This window comes from Arvicola amphibius, chromosome X, assembly GCF_903992535.2.
Source record: "Arvicola amphibius chromosome X, mArvAmp1.2, whole genome shotgun sequence".
NCBI classification, from domain to species: Eukaryota; Metazoa; Chordata; class Mammalia; order Rodentia; family Cricetidae; genus Arvicola; species Arvicola amphibius.
The window spans coordinates 109,719,450-109,740,730 of NC_052065.1; the positions used below are offsets into that span (position 1 = coordinate 109,719,450).

The following is a 21,281-nucleotide window of genomic DNA, read 5'->3' on the forward strand; positions in this document are numbered from 1 at the left end:
TCAGAATGTAGGCAATGGTTTCCGAAGTCCCCAGGTGATATTAATATAGAACTCAAACTGCAGCCTCAAGCAAGTGCTTTTGGATACACCTACTTCTAAGACCTTAAATACCCTTTACAGAAGAAAGAGAACAATAAAATGCAAATCTCCCTAGAAGAGGAATTAGAGCCCTGTAAAGACGTTAGTGCTTGATCACAGGCCTTCTTAGTCGGATGACCTGGGATGTGGCACAGGCTACCATTTATCAGCCACGTGATCTTAGACAATGAACTTCTCTAGCGTGGGAAATCACCTCTTAGTATGAAGCGGGTCCTCAATATGTGTGTTGACTCTGGAAGGGAACCTCTGGGCTTCATCTGAAAACTGAGGGCAATACAACTGCCTTCCTACCTCCTAGGATTGCTGTGAGTCTCAAAAAGAGATCACAGGCCTGAAAACAGTTAGGCGTTGTACAAATGGCAGCTATAAACATTGCTTTTCTTTTATGGAAATGGTAAATAAATGTGTGTGCCACTTCTTTAAAACTTTTCTAGGGCCGGGCGGTGGTGGTGCACGGCTTTAAATCCAGCACTCAGGAGGCAGAGGCAGGCATATCTCTGTGAGTTCGAGGCCCGCCTGGTCTACAAGAGCTAGTTGCAGGACAGACTCCAAAGCTACAGAGAAACCTTGTCTCGGAAAAAAAAAACAACCAACAACAACAACTTTTCTAGGACCCTCCATGCCTCCAGTCTCATAAAGAGCTCTGGCAGCAACCTGACTGGCACTTTAACTGACAAGTGAACCAAGATGAGATAGGTGTACGCTTTACACCAGGTGGCTCGGCAAAGCTAAAAGTGAGTTCTCCGACTGTTCATTCAAAGGCAGCCATTCTCTTCACCCGATGACTGCTACAGAAGCTTTAGTAATAAATCCCCTTAAATAACTACGTTGGTCATTTGATCAGCGTTCCAGACTGGTCATGTTCCCCCTCTTTTGATGCATTTGAATCAGAGATCCTATCTGAGGATGCTAATCCAGTATCCCCAGGTCTATATTCAGTTCATTGCTATCCATTCTACTTGGTTGCTGGTTTCCTATCACCTCTGTTTTCTCTTGTAAACTATCATGAGTAATCATGCTTTGGCTGCACTGAGCAAAAGCGACATTCCCAACCCCACGTCGTCGCAGTAGCTTTTTCCTCTCCCTGTGTCACTTTTTAAATTTCAACACTGGGGGGCGGGAGGGGGGGCGTGCAATGAAATGGCAGCACTAAAGACTAATAGCCACAAGATGGCAGAATTTACCACTCCATTTTTTCCTTGGGTCTATCGTTTATTCATTCGTTCATTCATTCAAGAATGATCTTGGAGTGAAGTGTAGTGGAGACCCCTGCAATCCCAGCACACAGAACTCAAGAGACTGAGGCAGAAAAGCCGTGAGTTCAGGAACAGCAAGGACGACATAGCGTGACCCAGTCTTAAAATTGTATATGTCTTTAGGGGTTGGCTTCCCAGAAATCGAGAAAAATACAAAAGATGGGCACACGTGTGTTTCAGATCTTGACTGCCCGGCAGCAAGGAGGAGTCTGTGATGGAGGAATGACAAAGCTGAGGGCACTCAGCTGAAAATAAGGTCACTGTAGGAGGCAACCAGAGGAGCTTGGTTCCAGAAACCTCCATAGATATCAGAATTTATACACACTTCAGAGTGGCGTTTCAAATAAACTATGAACTACACACAACTTCCTGCATATTTTAAATCATCTGTAACTTACTCCATAAATAGGTTACTTAAACAACTTAACACCAGGACCTGGGAGACAGCCCAGTCAGTAAAGTGCATATCAAGAGGACTTGAGTTCAATTCCCAGAACCTATGGGGGAAAGCCAGATGTGGTGACAAGTCTGTAATTCCTTCTCTGGAGAGACAGAGACAGGCAAAACACTAGGGGTCAATGGCTAGCCAGCCTAGACTAACCAGTGAACTACAGGCCAATCAGAGTCTCTCTCTCTCTCTCTCTCTCTCTCTCTCTCTCTCTCTCGCATATACCTGCTCACACATGAACACCTACACACAAAAGAAAAATTCAAATACAATTCAAATTCTATAAAAATATTCATCATACTTCACTATTTAAGAAGTAATGGTAGCCAGGTGATGGTGGCACATGCCTTTAATCCCAGCACTCAAAAGACAGAGGCAGGTGAATCTCTGTGAGTTCAAGGCTAGCCTGGTCTACAGAACAAGTTCCAGGACAGCAAGAGTTGTTACACAGAGAAACCCTGTTGTCAAAAACAAAAAACAAAGATGTTTTTCTTAGACTCTGAGTTCTATCCCCAGCACCGAAAAGGAGGAGGAAGAACAAACTAGATAACTAAACAGAACCGCAATTCATTCTAAAGTACCGAGTGCTACACAAAGAGATAAAGTTCAGGGCCGGCTCAGTCTTGCGGGTCAGAGGTTTCCCCCCAAGAAAGGATAAGCTGGACAAAGAACAGGGAAGTAGTAAAGCAAACAACAAAAAAAGGCTCCAAGGTCAGAAGGAGCCTGGCCATTCAGGGACCAAAAGGCCACTGTAAGTCACACTGCTTTAAAAGACCCGCAGGCTTCACACAGCCCTCAGGTCCTACACAAACTGGGACTTGTTGATCAAAATACCTTTGTATTTATGCCATTAATTTTCTAGGTCTCTCTAGTCCAGTCTAATCTGAGTATCTAATGAGCCATTGTCTCTAAGAGGGAAAAACGAAGAAGACTCGGTGCAGCTCAGTAGCAGGGCTCTTAGAGACCACGCACAAGGCCCCCGGATCTGAGCTAACACCACAGGAAGGAGAAAAGCAGACTAAGAAAACAGATATACCTTAAATGTTAAAAATGAATGGGTGTCTCAAAATGATACAACTATTGATAACTTTTAAGGCTGCATTATTTAAAAATGTTTATTTTTTTCTCGACTCTTTTTCCTGCTGTTCTGTGCGTACAACCCAGGCTCTCACACTGCCTGGACAAGTGCTCTAACATTAACTAAGCTATACCCCAGCCAAGTTTGCTGATGCACTTTGAGAGGAACTGTTGGTTTATAGGGCCTATAAACCCAGAACTTGAGAGGTAACACAGAAACACAAAATTCCTGAAGCTCATTGGCCAACCAGTCTGGTCTCAAAAAACAAAGATTTTTTTGAGAACAATAAAAAAAAAGACACTCAACATTGGGACTGATGAGAGATCTCAGTGGTTAAGAAGACTTACTGATTTTGCAGCGGACCCAGGTGCAGTTCCAGGGGATCCAATGACCTCTTCTGACCTCCATTGTCACTGCTAACACATGATGCTCAGACATACACTCAGACATCCACATAAAATAAATACAGTTTTTAAAAAGACACTTAATATTGGTCTCTAGCTTCTATACATAGTTACACATACAACATCCCCTACCACACACATAGCAGACACAAACACTAACAAGTATATGTACCACAAACACACACACACATACACATCACGACAAACAAAAACTCTGTATTTTCATGCTGAATTACAGCTTTTTAAAATCTCTCTTTGCCCTTTGGTTATTGTGCCAGTTTGAATAGGAATAGCCCCATAGGTTTAAATATTTGAATACTTAGTCATCAGGGAGTGGCACTGCTTGAGAGGGATTAGGAAGTGTGATGGCCTTGTCACACAAGTGACACACTTGTCACTGGAGGTGGGCTTTGGGGTTTCAGATGCTCAAGCCAGGCCCACTGTCTCTAACTTCCTGCTGCCTGTGGATCCAGATGCAGAACTCTCAGCTCCTCTCCAACACTATTTCTGCTTGTGCATTGCCATACTTCCCACCGTGACAACAATGGACTAGAACTCTGAAGCTGTAAGCAAGCCCCAAATAAATGCTTTTATTTGTAAGAGTTGCTATGGTCATGGTGTCTCTTCATAGCAATATAACTCTAAGACAGTTGTGAGCTACATGGAGCAGGGTCTATGAATTGCCTTTGTACCTATCTTAAAATAGATATTTACAACGAATACAGAGTAACTACTTAGAAAATGTTTGGACGCCCAGGTTAGGTGGGGCCCAGAGATAGATGTTTTATAACAAGCTACATAGATTACATGGGCAGTGAGTTTAAAAATTAGTATTTAGCTGAATAAACGCATCTATAACAGAGAGGGGGAAGCTCATCATAGAAGAGAGCAGATTCAGGAAAAAGGAAATATTGGGTTATTTTTCTTTGCATGAAGAGATGGGGCAGAGGGAAGAAGGAAGAGATGAAGGAGGGAGGGAAGGAGAGAGAAGGAGAAGGAAGGAGGGAAGAAGAGAGAAGGAGAGAGAGGAAGAGAGAGAGAAAGGAAGAGGAAGAGAATGAGAGAGAGAATGAGAGAAAGAGATTTATCTTAATGGTAACCTCTAGACCACTTGGTAGAGAATCACTAGTGCCCATGGCTGTCTTTGCGCTATTATTAAATCTTATCTGGGAAGATGCTTTAGTCAATAAAATACTTGCCCGACAAGCACAAGGACCTGAATTTGTTTGGTGTTTCTTTTTAAAGCAGAAATCTCATTTTTAAAGTATGAGTATTTTCCCTGCATATATGTATATACACTACATCCATGCTTGATGCCCAAGGAATCCATGGGAGGTCATCAGATCCCCTGGAACTGGGGTGACGGATGAGTTGTAACCTTGGTGCTGGGAAACAAGGGTCCTTTGCAGGAAAAGCAAGTACCCTTAACCACTGAGCTCTCCAGTGCCACAATCTGGGCTTGTGTGGGCACACATGCTCACACATGCCTGTACATACCCACACATCCCAAATAGGGCAAAGGAAAGAGAGATTTCACCAATTTTGTGAGGCTTTGCCTATTTAGAAAACTGCTCCATGCATTGTTTCCCCTTGAACACCTTTCAGAATTGGATGGAAAAGGCAACAGGTAGACTGGTAGTGGAACCCACTGGTAGAAGACTTGCCTGGCATGGATGGCACAGTCCTGAGCCCCACCCCATAAAATAAAAAGCAATTGGTGATAGGGTTTACCTGAGGCGCTTGTCTGTTTCAATAGTGTCAGAGTAAACCTTCAACCAAAGTCTGTCAAACCCTGACCAAAGAACTTTCTAGTCCCCTAAGGCTTGCTAAAATCCCGTGCCCCTATGTCGAAATTCCAGGCCATTGCCTAACTCAGTCACCCACTTTCACCCACATCCTGGTAGCCAGAGCAAGGGCAGTTTCTAAAGCTAAAGCAGCCTTGTCTGGACAAGCAATTCCAGGAAGTAGAAACTGCAGGCTCCTGCAGCAGCATCTAACTTCCCGTTCTCCAAACTGCCTATATAAACTCCAAGTTTCACCTTCCCCCTTCATTGGCACCCCTTTTCCCACAGGAGAGCATCTGCCCCTTGCTGTTTGAATTAAACGGTCTCTTCTGCTGGGGTCCTTCTACCTTCTCCCCACACTGCAGCAGATACCTAACAAATGGTAGACCTTGGAAATAGGAATCAGGAAGCCCTTACATCACTGCTTCGCTAGAAAAGCAGCATTAAATTGTCCTTTGGCAGAAGTCAGCACTGCCAGAGCTGGGGAAATATGCTGGACCTGTAAGATTACAGCTAAAGTCTGGAATCAACCCTGGAAAGATGGCTGAGCAGCAGGACTCCACATTGAAGACACTTGATGTATTCAACAGATAAAACAGCAGCGATTTGGAAGCCTGTTCAAAACTTGCGAAACAGGTTGATGAACTGGCTTGGGGCAGTCAGCTGCAAAGAAACACATTCTTCAGAAAGGGCTGTACAAAGGGGAGAGGGAGAAAAAAATCAGAAGGAAGATGTCAGGCCAGAGCCCGGCCTGCAATACCAGCTACTCTGGAGGCTGAGGCGGGAAACCAGCATGCTCTACAGAGGCAAGCCAACTGTAACAGCTGTCTTTGTGAGGGATTTTCTGGACTAGGATAATTGAGGGGGGAATCATCCCCTTTACATCACAAGGGCTGGGGTCCTCGACAGAATAAAAAGGAGAGGGGTAATTGAGCACAAGCATTCATCTCGCTCTGCTTCCTGACTATGAATGCCTTGTGATCGATCAGCTGTTACACTCCTGCAGACACGCCTTGCCTGCCATCTTGAACTTCCTCTCAAACTGTAAACCAGAATAAATCCTTCCTTTCTCAAGATCCTTTTGGTCCAGTATTTTGTTGCAGCAACCAAGAAAGTCAGTAATAACGCAACTTAATGATACTCTGTCTCCAACTTTGAAAAAAAGACTGGGGATATAGTTCAATGATGGAGGGCTTGCCTTCAATCCCCACTTCTGAAAATCATTCCCACTACTTGAAGGTCAAAAAAAGAGCTTTTGAAACTTAAAAATGAATAAATTAAAAAAATAAGATTGTTATTTCATTTTAAAATAACAACACATGACATATTAATATAAATACTGTGTTTTTAGTAAACAATACTTTTTATTCTCAGGAAACACTGAAGCCAATTTTGATGAAATGGGGTCTACACTATATTATAAGGATGTAGGAAAAATAAAACTTTTTTTATCCAATTAGAATCTGTCTTCTGGTGAATCCTGGGGATCTAGTTCAAAAATTACTATTATAACTATAATGTGAATTGGTTATTATAAATTTTCATCTGAAAGAAAATGATTTGGGGTGTAAAAAAATCTTTTGAAGCCAGACAGAAACCTTCCCAGAGGCACAAGAGAGACATAGTGGGGATTAAACTTGCTTAGTGGCAAAAGAAATCTGTCTTTAGTCACAGGTTTCTGCGATGATTAAATGAGATATTTGAAATGACAATGATCAATATTTTGCTCTTAATCAATATTACCATGTTCTTCCCTTCTGGTAAAAATAATGTTTATTCCTCCATATGATCCAGATTAAAAACCAGTCTCTCAAATAAAAAAAAAATTAAGAAAACTAAAGAAAAAGATGGTCCAACTTAAGTGTACAAGGCATAACATCTACATAACTAAATACTAAACATCAAACGAAAGACTGTGTTCTTAAAGTAGTTAACATTCATATTACAAAACACTGATAGCTTTAGAAACAGTTTTAGGTGTATTTTGTTTTCGGGGTCTGAGTTCTTTCCCTGTATATATGTATGTACACCACATGCTTGCCTGGTACTTGGTATATATGGAGGCCAGTATATACCAAGTCGGATCTCCTAAAGCCCTAGTTTCAGAGAATTGTGAGCCACCATATAGGTGCTGGGACCCGAACCAGAGTCCTGTGGAAAAGCAGCCAGTGCTGTTAACCACTGAGCCATCTCTCCAGACCCATGATTTATGATTTCAATTTATAAATCAATTAAAAATTTAAGGCATAAGTTAACCAGTAGACCTAGCAGAAACTTAAACAGAATATTTCCTAGAAAAATAAATACAAAAGCATTTTTTTTTTATCAGCAAGTAGATTGCAGGAATAGCTCAGGCATTGCTAGTGGACCCATGGCCCAGGGACCCAGCAGCAGCAGCACAGTCAAAAACTAGCAAAAAAAAAAAAAAAATTAACAAAAAAGTATCCAAGGAATGCTTCTGGGAAGCCCACTAAATTTCTTGCAGAAAATTCTGACAATTCAAAAAATCACGTGTCAACTAAGTATGATGATGAACGTCTCTAGTCTCAGTATTCAGGATGCTGAAGCAGGATTACAGTGAGGGTAAGGCTAGCCCGGGCAAGAAAACAAGACCTTGTCTCAAAATAAAAGTAACACTTCTAGAAAGAGCTTGCTATTTGCCAAGCACTGTGTGATGAGACTGATTGACTCCCTCAGTCCTCACTCAATTTTCCTACTCAATACGCATCACCTGTCAGTGATGCTAACCTCAGGATCCCTCCACCACCCATTCATTTGGTTAAACAGCACAGATCCACTGTACGACAGGATTGAAATGATCTGTATTTACTACCACATTTTTTAAAGGACACAAAGGAGGATGTGTGTGTGTGTGTGTGTGTGTGTGTGTGTGTATTTGTGTATATATATATATGCCTCCCATTTTTGGGTAATGCTGAGTATGGAACACAGAACCCCACACAGGCTAGGAAATTGTTTGACCCCTGAGCTATACTCCACAACCCGCCGTTTCTATAACATTAGAAATTATATGAACATGTCTGTATGTGTGTGCACAGAGAGAAAGCTTTCTGAGATATACACCAAAATGAGAGCAGCAGTTATTTCTAGGTGGTGGGATTGTGGATGATCTGGACTCGACTCCCATTTTATGCTTCTCTATTATCCTTGCGGAATTTTGCCGTCATGACACCTGTTTCCTGGGAGGTGACTTTGTGGGCACACAGTCTATGCAGTCACACAGAGGCCCATTTCTTGGAGGAGCTCATGTTTGGTTTAATGCTCTCCTGTCACTGATTTGATTCTTTTTTTTATCATCACTGTTTGTTGAATCTCATACTACCAAATTTTATATATATATATATATATCAATGTGATGATATTTATGCCTCGTTACCCTCTCTTGTCTTCTCTCACTGATCCCCTTCTTCTTACCTAGGTCCCTGTCTTAGTTTGGGGGACCATTGCTGTGATGACACACCATAACATAAAGCTGTCAGGGACCATTTTCCTAAGGATAGATTTGTCAGGGAACATCGTCCTGACAGGGATAGCAGAGGTCATTGTCCTAAGGATGTTTACAGAGAACCCACCCCTCATCCCACTATCTTGAGAGCTATCCGTTAACGGAACCCACCCCTTACTCCAATGCTAATGGATCACATCTGTTAAGGGAACCCACCCCTTACTCCAATGTTAATGAATCACATGCTTCGGCTTACTCCAGGTGCTGGCTGATGACCTTCAGTTACCCCGGCAGAGTTCCTGCCTGCCCCTACCTCCACCCCATTCAAGGGTATATAAGCTGTAACTTTCACCCCAATAAAGGGAGACCTTGACAATAGAATCTTGCTTGGTCTCCTTCCTCTTTTACAGCTCATGTCTTGCAGGTTAGCGCCCCTTCAGAGGACCCTGAATAGCTGACCCTGCCGGCGGGGTTACATAAAGCAACTTGGGGAGGAAAGGGCTTATTTCACTCACAGTTCCATGTAACAGTTCATTATCAAAAGCAGTGAGGGCAGGAACTCCAGCAGGGCCGGGACCTGGAGGCAAGAGCTGATGCAGAGACCATGGACGGGTACTGCTTACCGGCTTGCTCCTCATTATCAGCATGCTTAAATCAGGATCACCAACCCAGGCTGTGGCACCACCCACAAGGGGCTGGACCCTCCCCCATCAATAAGAAAATAGCTTTCAGGCTTCTGGACAGCTGGATCTCATGCGGCATTTTTCTTAATTGGGGTTCCCTACTCTCAAATGACTTTAGCTTATGTCAAGCTGATATAAAACTAGCCAGTTTCATGCTGTTCTGTGCCACAATCGGTTTTGTTAGGATTGCTTCCGTGGGTATTAGTGGGAGGTAGTTTACAAGCACATGGGCACATTGCCAGTGGCTACACCACTGAAGAATAAATAGGTCTCCCCCTCTCCCAGCAACTATTATCTATCTACATATAGACCATCGTGAAAGAACAGTGTCCTATAAGACCCATCTCCTCCCATGACAGTATGTCCGGACCCATTGAAACTTTACAATTCATAAGGGCTTCACATTTTTTGGTGCTGAGTCCAAAAATTCCATGCAAATCCCACCAATATATCCTTATCTTTTCAGTTTGAGCCACTGCAAGAACTTGATATTCTCATTTCCTTCCTTCAAACACAAGAAGAAAAAAACCTCTTAACAAAAGTTAAAGAGTCAGTAGTTTCTGACTCTTTTATGTTTTTTATTTTTTTGAATTTTTCCATATTTTAATTATCTTTTTATTAAGGGGAGTCTGTGGTGGTCAAAGGATATCTGAGTCAGGATGGGGACTCTAATTAAAGTCCTTAAGTTTGAGCTGGAAGCACTTTTACCCACTGAGCCTCTCTCTCTCTCTCTCTCTCTCTCTCTCTCTCTCTCCACACACACACACACACACACACTGAGTCTTTTTTATCTGTCCCCTTGGAAAAGAGAAAGAAAACTTCTGAGAGTGGATTACTTTTGTTGCCCACTGAAGTTACATTTCACACTCTCTCCAAGCCACTAACAGGATAGATGATGGGTGGTCATACAATCAGCCCTATATAAATGCTTCCATATCCATATAACTAAGGAGAAAAAAAAACTTGAAAAAAGATGTTGTCTGAGGACCAGGTGTGGTGGCTCTCTTAATCCTAGCTTTTGGAAAACAGAGGAAAGGCAGATCTCTGTGAATTCAAGGCCAGCCTGGTCTACATTGGGAGTCTGAAGCTCTGCCTCAAAGAAAAAAAAAGAAAGGATTAAAACGGCAACTATTTTTCTTGTCATTAGTCTCTCAATAGTACAAGAACTATGGACTATTTATAATGTATTATTTACTATAGCCAAATAGAGATGATTTAAAGTTCACAGAAAAATTCAAGTAGATTATATGCAAATACTACATCATTTCATAAAAACGATTTAAGAATCCTCGGATTTGGATATGGTGGGAGTTCTGAAATCAACTGATAGCTGAAAGAGGGTGGTATTAGGTAATTTGCCCATATTTCCCAATTACTAGTATTTCCAGAGAGAAAATGCTTTTCTCCTGGTCTCCTAATCCAACAAACTCCAGCCACTATCATATTTTATTTACATGCCATTAAATCTGCAAATGTAAGTTATCTATATATTTAGCAATGAACCTTAATGTCTTCAGCTTCACCATGCAAGGTCTTCATAATATCTGTAAGAAGTTTCAGAGCAACAACTATAGTCAACATTTATAGCCACCAATGAATATAACTAAGCCCATCCCCATGAGACTCCCTTATAGCTTATTCCTCTTGTCAACATGGTTTGAATTATTCACAAAGAATTTAATATAGTCATCAGTTTAGAGATTTTATTGTGTATTTCTTCCTTTAGATCTTTTGCAAACACTTATTATTTTATAAAATGTGTCTCACTTCATCGTGTCCTTAAGAAATCATGCTTTTGAAATGTCAAAATAATTTTCATAACATCCTTTATCCTTTGTCTCCTGTTTCTTGCTTTTTAAATATTTGGGTGGGATATTCGGAGTTTCCTATTTCTAAGGCATTATCTATTGAGAGGAAAAGGAGTCAAAATCCTAAAGTATATCTATTTCCTTAAAAGCAGTGCTCAGAGTTATGTGTGGTGACCCAACCCTGTAATCTCAGCACTTGGGAGGTGGAAGTGGGGAGATGAAATTCAAGGCAAGCCTCAACTATATGGTGAATGAGAAGCCAGCCTGGGCTACATGAAATTCTGCCTCAAAAATAAAATAAAGGAATGATGGAGTTTGGGCTCCATAGTCTCACAAGCATGGGAACCTGACGAAGCCTAGAACTCATGTAAAAATGCCAAGCATGCGCTGTATGGTGCTTATCTCCAATGAGAAACATTTCCTCCAAGAAGGGAAAGAGAGGCTCCTGAGACTCCAGGGGTAAACTAAAGGTCATGCCCCAAGAACAGAAACCTAGCAGATTCTTCCCATCTGCCACCACCCCCAGAAGTATGACAAGGAGTCGACAACTGCGGGCGAGAAAACTGAACAGCTGACATGCAGGGAGGAGCGCTTTCTCCACTGTGCAGTTGGTTAAGTTTACAAAGCACCAGGGTTGCAGCTCTCGTGAGTCATCACCTGTACCGGAGTGGGATTTGCAGTGACACAGCTGCTTTTGAGACATCTGTGCTCTTTGCAAGTAAGCCCTCACCCATGTTCTGTTAGTGACCGTGTTAAAAACCCATTGGCTTATCAAGATGGACTTTGGATCATTGGTCTCTCATGAGTTCCCTTTCTGGATAACTAGGTGTGTGTGTGTGTGTGTGTGTGTGTGTGTGTGTGTGTGTGTGTGTATAACTAGATGTGTCCGTGTATGTGTCTCTGTGTCTCTGTGTATGTCTGTATAACTAAATGAGTGTGTGTGTTTGTCTGTCTGTGTGTCTGTATGTTTGTGTGTGTCTGGAAAACTAGATGTGTCTGTGTATGTATCTCTGTGTGTGTCTATATAACTAGATGAGTGTGTGTATGTGTGTGTGCACGCACGTGCATGCGCTACATCTCTCCAGTAAAAGTCTGCCACACAACAGCATGGTAGCATGTGCTTATAATCCCAGTCCTTGAGAGGTGGAGACAGAAGGATCCCTGGGGCTCACTGGCCAGTCAGTTTAAATTGGTGAGATCCAGATCCAGACAAATGAGAAACCCTTCCTCAAAAAAGAGAGGGTAAATTCCTGAGAATGGCACCCAAAGATGTCCCCGGGTCTCCACACGCATGGTGTACATACCTCTGTATACACATATATACACACACAAAACATAACAACAACAGTGTTCAGACAGGCATGGCTCATGCTTGCAATCCCAGCACTTGGAAGGCTAAGATTAGTAGGTCTATAAATTCAAGGCAATCCTGAGCTATAAGTAAAGGAGACTCCTTCACATTGGGGGCTCCCTTTCAGACCGGGGTTTAGGCACAAACCATACCCAAACACCTGTTTTCACGGAGAGACCCTTTATTAAGCAGCAAAGAAAAGTTAAAGTGGCTGGTTTCTGACTCAGGCAGAAAAACAGCAGCAAATGTACTTGCAGATTTCCTCCTCCTCCTCCTCTTCCTCCTCCTCTTCCTCCTCCTCTTCCTCCTCCTTCCTCTTCCCTTTCTTTCTTTCTTTTTTTTTTTTTTTTTTTTTTGGTTTTTCAAGACAGGGTTTCCCTGTAGTTTCTAGAGCCTGTCCTGGAACTAGCTCTTGTAGACCAGGCTGGCCTCGAACTCAGAGATCCGCCTGCCTCTGCCTCCCGAGTGCTGGGATTAAAGGCGTGCGCCACCACCGCCCGGCTCTTTCTTTCTTTCTTTCTTTCTTTCTTTCTTTCTTTCTTTCTTTCTTTTTTGGTTTTGAGACGGGGTTTCAGCTTGTCCTGGAACTCGCTCTGTAGACCAGGCTGGCCTTGAACTCACAGAGATCTGCCTGCCTTTGCCTCCCAAGCGCTGAGATTTAAAGGTGGGCGTCACCACCGCCAGGTGCAGGTATCACTGCCTCTTTGAACTCAGATATTCTCAACTAGCTTTTTTCTAACAGTCAAACATCCCAATTCTTGAATGACCTCCATTGTTATGTGTACAAAAGTGTTTATTTATTTATTTACTTATTTATTTATTTTTTGAGATGGGATCTCACTATGCAATCCTGGCTGGCCTGAAACTCACTGTGTAGACCTGGCTGAACTCAAATGGCTGGCCTCTGCCTCCTAAAGTGTTGGAATGAAAGGCTTGCATTAGCACACCATCCCCTAATTATGAACAGTTTTTAAATAAACATAGAAGCATAGAGAGTAATGTGAAGTTCAAAGTATTCATGACTAACCTTTAGTAATTACATTCTGTCAATCTAATCACTACTATTTCTCTGGCATAACTGGGCACTGAACTTAGGGTCTTGCACACATTAGTACCTATGGAACAAATGGCACCACTCACATCTAGAGGCATGCCTTGCCCCTTAATCTTCTCTGGAAATGCCTTCATACACACACACACACACACACACACGTGTGTGTGTGTGCTTTAGTAATCACCCAGATGCTTCTCAATACAGCCAACAGTCAAGTTCAATCATCCCAGACAGTTTGAAGCTTTAAAGCAGAGCTATGGGTGTAAATGTGGACAAACAAAATGAGGAGGATGAGGCTTGAGGCTGATCCCACCAGCACTGTATGCTGACCTGCTGGCAGCACGCAGCCAGTTATGCTGGCCGGAGTGTCGTACAAAACAAGCAATTTAGGTCCTTGAAACAAGAATGAAACCCAGTTCTGAGCAAACAGTGGTAGCAGCCTTGCACAAGGTCTTGACCTTATAACCCTTTTAGCTGAATGAGAAACTGAACTTGTAGAAAGTGGAAATTTGACAAATCAGAACTGACGAAAACTGATCCTTGAAGAAAAAGAAAAAGAAAAAGAAAAAAAAAAACGCCCATCATCTCTAGCACGAGTGCATGGAAAGATCATAAAGTGAGGATCTCCTTTCAAGAGCAAACTTCAGCACTGAGAATCTCGGTTTTAGGATTGCTTTGTAAACCTGTGTGTGTGTGTTAATTTTAGGCACTTACTGATGGCTTCTCAGCCATACTACTGGCTAAGAGATCAGCAGTAGACAACGCGCCCTAAATCTGTTTTTCAGCTTCTGACTGATGTGGAAATTCCCCTGTTAGCAAGCTTACCATCGCTGGCCTTGGGCATGTAGGCCTTTCACTTGCTGCAAGGAGAGCCATCTTTCATCTACAAAGGAGGCCTCAATTGCTGCACTCTTTATGAGGCTGCATGATTTTGCAGCTCCTTGTGTTTATTCTCACTTCTAATATAGCATTTAATTAAACATAATCACACACAGAGAAAAACAACAGCCAACACTCGGGGCTTTTGTAGAAATGAATACAATCTGATTGGACTATGAAATCGATCATCCTGTCCCCTGCAAAAATAGTGTGCTACCATTAAAGAAGAAAATGACAGTTATATAATGAGCAGCAAATAGAAGAAAATTGAATTTGCCAGCTCTACTTCATTAGACACAATTGTAAGTAAATATTTGGTAAGATAACCCAGTACCTAATTCAAATCAAAAAAACTTTGACTGTAATAGAGGACAGTTGGTCCTTTGAATAAGATGGCAGGGGGGAAAAGGAAGATGAGAAGAAAGGCATTAATAACAGCAATGCCATCAAGAAGAAATTACTGGAGAGACTGAAACAAAGTAGTCTGGCAACCTCAACAACTTCCCCGTTGATGCTTTTCACAAGTCTCTGGAGAAACAGAAGGTATTGAGAGTGACTCTTCAAATGCTGATGGAAAAGATGCAGAAGATGATGAAGACGTGGGCCAGACTTGATGGAAGATGATGAGGTAGGTGAGAGACTGGAGAGATTTCTTTTTTTTTTTTTTTTAGGATATGAATAAATTGGGTGTCTGCAGTGAAGAGAAGAAAGAAAATGTCCTTCATGCATAACATAAAGGCAAGGCAATCTTGAAAGAACCTCTGCAGAAAAACAAGCCCACGTGGAGTGTGTGGAGGACAAAGCCCAAAGCACTCTCTTTCCCTTCACCTTGTAAACAGCACTGCACTTTTTGAACTTCTTTACCTTAAACACAAACATGCTTCCCCCTGAGAACACAAGGCTTGGCAGGAAAACAGCCCCCAGATGAAGAATGATAATTTCCTGCAATCTAGGAGGCATTACAATATTTCTCGAACTGTTCATTGTGTTTAATGTAAGTCATTGCCAGGCACCACTCAAATGTATGTGTTTTCAAGAACTTGGGCCCTTAGCCGGGCGGTGGTGGCATAGGGCTTTAATCCCAGCACTCAGGAGGCAGAGGCAGGCAGATCTCTGAGTTCGAGGCCAGCCTGGTTTACAAGAGCTAGTTCCAAGACAGGTTCTAGAAACTACAGGGAAACCCTGTCTCGAAAAACCAAAAAAAAAAAAAGAAAAAAAAAAAAAGAACTTGGGCCCAAGTCACTAGTCAATGTTACTTGAGCCAAATCTAGTGACAGTACATTCAGTACATTTTGAATAGCTTATCAGGCTGGCCTTCAACTTTCAATCCTCCTCCCTTGGCCTCCCTAATGGCCCCAACAGCACCAGCTACAAAAGAGCACTTCAAGAGACTGTATTTATTGGTTCTGTAGTCCTATCTAGACCTAAATTCTACACCCACCTCTGCATCTAAGTTATTGGGTAGCCCTTTGCAAGCAACCCTTATCCTGTATTGGGCCTGATTTCTCACCTGTATTTCTAACATTCATTAACTCCACAAATATTTGTCTATTGCATGCCAGCACTATATGCTAGCAATACAGGGTGGAATAGAAAGAGCCAACATTTACTAAATGCTTACTTTTACACTTGAACTTTTGGTAGGGGAGTTATGTACACTAACTGATAACCTGTGAGGCACTCCTGTGATATTTTCCAAATACAACAAAGGAAGGAACGGAGGCATAGGCGAACCGCAGTCACTTCTCCAGGCTATCAAAGGACTTGGCTCAAGATGAGATAGCTACTAGGCTATGTGGCTTCAAATCCCACCAGCCCAGAAACCAGAGCCATTTCTTTCTCTCCAAAGTGGTTACTATTTCAGCGACTTGCATTTGGTTCCAGGCCAGAAATCTGGGAGGAACACCCTCCTGTTCCCACAAGGGCACCAACACACTGGACTAGGTTAGAGAAATGAGTCAGAAACCTACAAGAGAGGGCAACTCGCTTCCGGACTCTGGCAGTTTCCACGCCCAGTAGGCGGGCAATGAGGAGCGTGCGGGCGTGTCTATCGTAAGCACGCCCCTCGGGGCGTCTTATTGGCTAACAACTGAGCATGCCGGTTACGTCCGGCCTGAACTCGGCGCGGGGCGGGCCCTTTCTGTGCCCCAGAGCCCGTGCCTAATCCCCTCCCCTCCCTCCCCCTTTCAGCTTCCTGTCTCGTGGGCTCTATAATGAAACCAACGAGAGGACGAGCCCTGCGTCTAGAGCAGCCTGCTCGGGAGCGTAGCTGAGTGGCCGGTGGACGTGAGAGGAAAGCCGCGTCAGGCTGTGCTTCCCTGCCCTTGAGCCGTTCTAGATGCGGTGAGTGCCAAGACCGCGGTCCCCCACACCAAGCGCCTCCCTGAGCGGCTGCTCCCCGCCCCCCCGCCCCCGTCTAGGGACGGCCTGGGCCGGAGCCCATTCCCAGCGTGCCCCACTCGGGATGCCCTGGCAGGTGCTGCGAGCGGACCCCGGGAGTGGTGGAGAGCAGCCTTCCCCGAGGCGCTCCCGCGGCCCCTCAGGGGGCTCTTGAAATAGTCAAGCCCATCCCGGTACTCAGTCTAGTCTCCATTTTGATCTCCATCCACTTTCTCCTTAAAAAAAAAAAAAAAAAAAAAAAAAAGAAGAAGAAGGTCGGTCGGTCTGAAAGTTTCTGCCTTCACAGTGTGTGACGTTGTAAGTTCCCTGCTGCCCTGTATGAAATACCCTATCATGTGGCTCACTGGTGTTGCATTTTTTTTTTATTCCTCGACGGAGGAAAAATGTTAGGATAGCTTGTGCAAATAATTTTGTGTAAGATTCGTAGACGTTTTTGAGTTTTAATAGTATTTTTGCCACCAGGAGGAGTATCCTTGCCAGGAAAAATTCTGACACAAAATCAAGCGAAGGGACTCATCTGGGTTGTTGTGTGTTGGCCAGAAATAAGACTGTGTGATAAGAACCGCAGTTATAACAATTACTATTAGGTTGCACCCGACCACACTGCTTTGAGGCTTAGCTGTTCTGTTGTTCCTCCTTTCCTCTGGGAATTGCGTATTGACCAAGTGCTCTGGACTACACAGGGAAAGTAAGTGCTGTCTTGCCTCTCCCCACCCACTTCCCCAAACACAGGAATTGCACCTGCCCATCACACAGCTGTCTTTGTGGTAGAAGTCAAAGTTCATTTCCTCTATAAGAAAGCAGCAGGAGCCAGAAATGGTGCCACACCAATACCAGCACAGCACGTGGGCAAATGAAGTGGGAAGATCACCAGTTCAAGACCAGCTGGAGTTACAGAATGAGACGCTGTCTTTAAAAAAGAAAAGAATAAAGCTGTCAGTGTAGTGCTCCTAGCTTTGTAGTGAAAGGTGGGGCAGGCATCAGTTATGCTTAGTGGATCACCATTTCTCATTTGTAGGTCACTTCTGCCACTGACGCTCTTTGTGTCTTTGGGTCAGTTGCTTAACCTTTATGGCCCTCCATTTCCCTACTTAAAGGAAATACGTGTGTGGCGTGAAGTGGGGGGTGTGGCAGAGTTGGGAATTAGGCCAGAGGAAGACAGACTTCAGGTAACCTGCTCTGTCACTCCCCCCTTTTATTCTCTCGGAACCAGGAATATGCTGAAGGCCTGCAGGCCCCAGCGATCTGTCTCCAATCCCACAGTGCTGGGGTTACAGATGGCTCCCTGCCTTGCTCAGCTTTTTCTATGGGCACTGGTAGTGCAGCTCGTGTCCCCATGCTTGCACAAGCTTTTATCCCCTGAACCAGCTCCCCAGCTCCCCAACCCCACTTAGTTTTTTTTTTTTAAAAAAGATACATAACTACATATTTTTTTAATGAGAGAAATGGCATTATGTAGCTTCTAAGGTCCTTTTCAACCTTAAGAGACAAAGTGCAAATCTAAGGAGCACAGTGGAACTTTGTGGAGTTGCGGAGGAAATCGGGAAACGTTCAACCTTTACTAGTAAAAATGTAAATCATGATATTTTCCAGCTGTTTCATTTACATTGGCATTTCTTTCAGTTTCTAACTGAAATTAAAAATGCAGAAGTTTTCCCCCAGTTTACTTCCCCAAGGAAGAAAATATCCTTTGAGGAGATAAAAATATTCATGAATGTCCCCCAAATATACCTATGTTGACTTCTTTCTCCAGACAACTTTCCATTGTGGGCTTTTATTACATCAGTAGTTGGTATACTGTACTGTAAGACAATTAGTCTTGGGCAGAATGATAATTAATAACATGTGATATTAACTACAAGAAATGTGATTTAGATTGCTTAAAATACCTTAGGACATTAGCCACCAGTTAAATAAAGCACTAGGTTGAAAAGAGAAATTTGAGACTGGTAGTGGTGGAGGAGCATGCCTTTAATCCCAGCATTTCAGTCAAGAAGCAGAGACAAGCAGATCTCTGAGGTAGAGGCCATCCTGATCTCCAGTGCAAGTTCTAGGAGAGCCAGGGCTGCACAGGGAAACCCTGTCTTGAAAAAAGAAGAAAGAAAAGAGACAATTGAGTTTAAATTGAGTATCTGTTCAACATAAAATCTTGATCTAAAAGTTGTTTTGTAATGGCCAGAGGTACTTCAAAACATAGTGCACATTTGCCATACAAAGTTTTTAGAGAATGATGGAAAAACAATATCTATAACATTGGTTTCTAGGCTAATGCTTTGATTTGCCTCTTGGTTAAATAAATGATGATGTGTAAAAATTGTCCCACCGCACCTCAAATTCTCCTCCACGAAGGAGTTTCTACAATGTGACCAAATGCCCGTGGAAGGACCTAAGGGTAGTTGTCCCGTATGCTACTCACCTGATTTCAAGCATGCGGCCCTGCTTCTAAACAGTAAGGGCAGTCGTAAGTATGTAAGAAATAACCAAGTGAAATGATTAGACTGTTTGAAAAGTCTTTTTCTTTACAGGAAAAATGCTTTCAGAAAGCAGTTCATTTTTGAAGGGTGTGATGCTTGGAAGCATCTTCTGTGCCTTGATCACTATGCTAGGCCACATTAGGATTGGTCACGGAAACAGAACACACCACCATGAGCATCACCACCTGCAAGCTCCTAACAAGGACGATATCTCGAAAATCTCAGAGGCTGAACGCATGGAGCTCAGTAAGAGCTTCCGGGTATACTGTATTGTTCTTGTAAAACCCAAAGATGTGAGTCTTTGGGCTGCAGTGAAGGAGACTTGGACCAAACACTGTGACAAAGCAGAGTTCTTCAGTTCTGAAAATGTTAAAGTGTTTGAGTCAGTTAATGTGGACACAAATGACATGTGGTTGATGATGAGGAAAGCATACAAGTATGCCTTTGATAAATACAGAGACCAATACAATTGGTTTTTCCTTGCACGCCCCACTACTTTTGCTGTTATTGAAAATCTAAAATATTTTTTGTTAAAAAAGGATCCATCACAACCTTTCTACTTAGGACACGCTGTAAAATCTGGAGACCTTGATTATGTGAGTGTAGATGGAGGAATTGTCTTAAGCATAGAATCAATGAAAAGACTCAACAGCCTTCTCAGTGTTCCTGAAAAGTGTCCTGAACAAGGAGGGATGATTTGGAAGCTATCTGAAGATAAGCAGCTAGCAATCTGCCTGAAATATGCTGGAGTATTTGCAGAAAATGCGGAAGACGCCTATGGAAAAGATATATTTAACACCAAATCTGTTGGGCTTTTCATTAAAGAGGCAATGACTAACCACCCAAACCAGGTAGTAGAAGGATGCTGTTCTGATATGGCTGTTACTTTTAACGGACTATCCCCTAATCAGATGCATGTGATGATGTATGGGGTGTACCGGCTTAGGGCATTTGGACATGTTTTCAACGATGCCTTGGTTTTCCTACCTCCAAATGGGTCTGAGAATGACTGACAAAAAGCAAGAGCATGCATCTGCTAAGCACATTAAGACACATTACCATGGTTTCTAATTGATAAGGCATCTAACACAGTAGTATGTTTCTTTTTCTTATCTGGTCACGCTGGCATAATCACACATTGACGTCTACTTGTACATTTTCAAATGGAATGGTATTTGTGAGAAATTTTAATGTGTTAGAAATAAATGTTTTAAGAATAGCAATTTTGCAAATACATATTTATAAATATTATATTTATGTGATAAAGACTAAATTATAGACATTAAAATCTGTGATGTATCTTTGCTTATTAGTTTTAAATTTTTAATGTATCTTTTTAGCTTCCTAATATATGCAAATGAGATCTCTAGTGAATTTGTGATTAAAATAATACTTTTAGCCCTGTGTTTCCTTTACTTTTCTGTGGGGACAGGGATAATTGAAGAAGGTAGGAGCAGGATCTCACTGTGTGGTCCAGGCTGGCCTAGGCCTTAGCCTCCTGAGTGCTCGTGTTAATGGTGTGCGCCACTATGCCCAATTGTTTCCTTATTTTGTTTGCATGTAGATTTGTACTTTAAGCCACATCAATGCCAACAGGTTTACTCTCCTAAAATAAACAACAAAGCAATTAAGGAAGTGTTCATTATCACTTTTAAGACTTCAGTTCTGTCCTCATGATAACAAGTTATTATGATGCAAGTTATTCTGTAGGTTAAGTAAAATTCATGAGAGTAAATTCAGGGGCATTCCTGAGCATTCACACTTTGCATTTATACGTCAGCATTCAGAGCATGCATTTGGAATGGCGGCTATGAAAATTGTAATGCCATTTAACTAGTTTCGCCCTTAAACTCTGAGGTGCTGCTTGGATTAAATATATGACCTGTGATTTATTCATGCCTGGTGGACAGTGAATTCTATGCAGATCTCCTTTGGAAAAAAGAACTTGTTTTTGCTCATTTGGCTGATTCACTTACCTAAGTTAAATGTGGGGTTTTGTTTTTGTTTTTTGTTACTTGTACAAGTTCTGAGGTTTTCCCCCGATTCATGATGTATCACACATAACCAGTTTTGTTTTGTTTCCGTTGTGGCTGGGCA

General features: G+C 42.5%; 1 protein-coding gene across 1 annotated transcript; it reads left to right on the forward strand.

Annotated features, from left to right (window-relative positions):
- The first annotated feature begins 16,479 nt into the window (after positions 1-16,479).
- C1galt1c1 (C1GALT1 specific chaperone 1) lies at positions 16,480-20,582 on the forward strand. Its single transcript, XM_038316376.2, has 2 exons — positions 16,480-16,653; positions 19,236-20,582. The coding sequence occupies exon 2, from the start codon at positions 19,241-19,243 to the stop codon at positions 20,195-20,197; it is 957 nt and encodes a 318-aa protein (XP_038172304.1). The 5' UTR covers positions 16,480-16,653; positions 19,236-19,240; the 3' UTR covers positions 20,198-20,582.
- Positions 20,583-21,281: the final 699 nt, after the last annotated feature.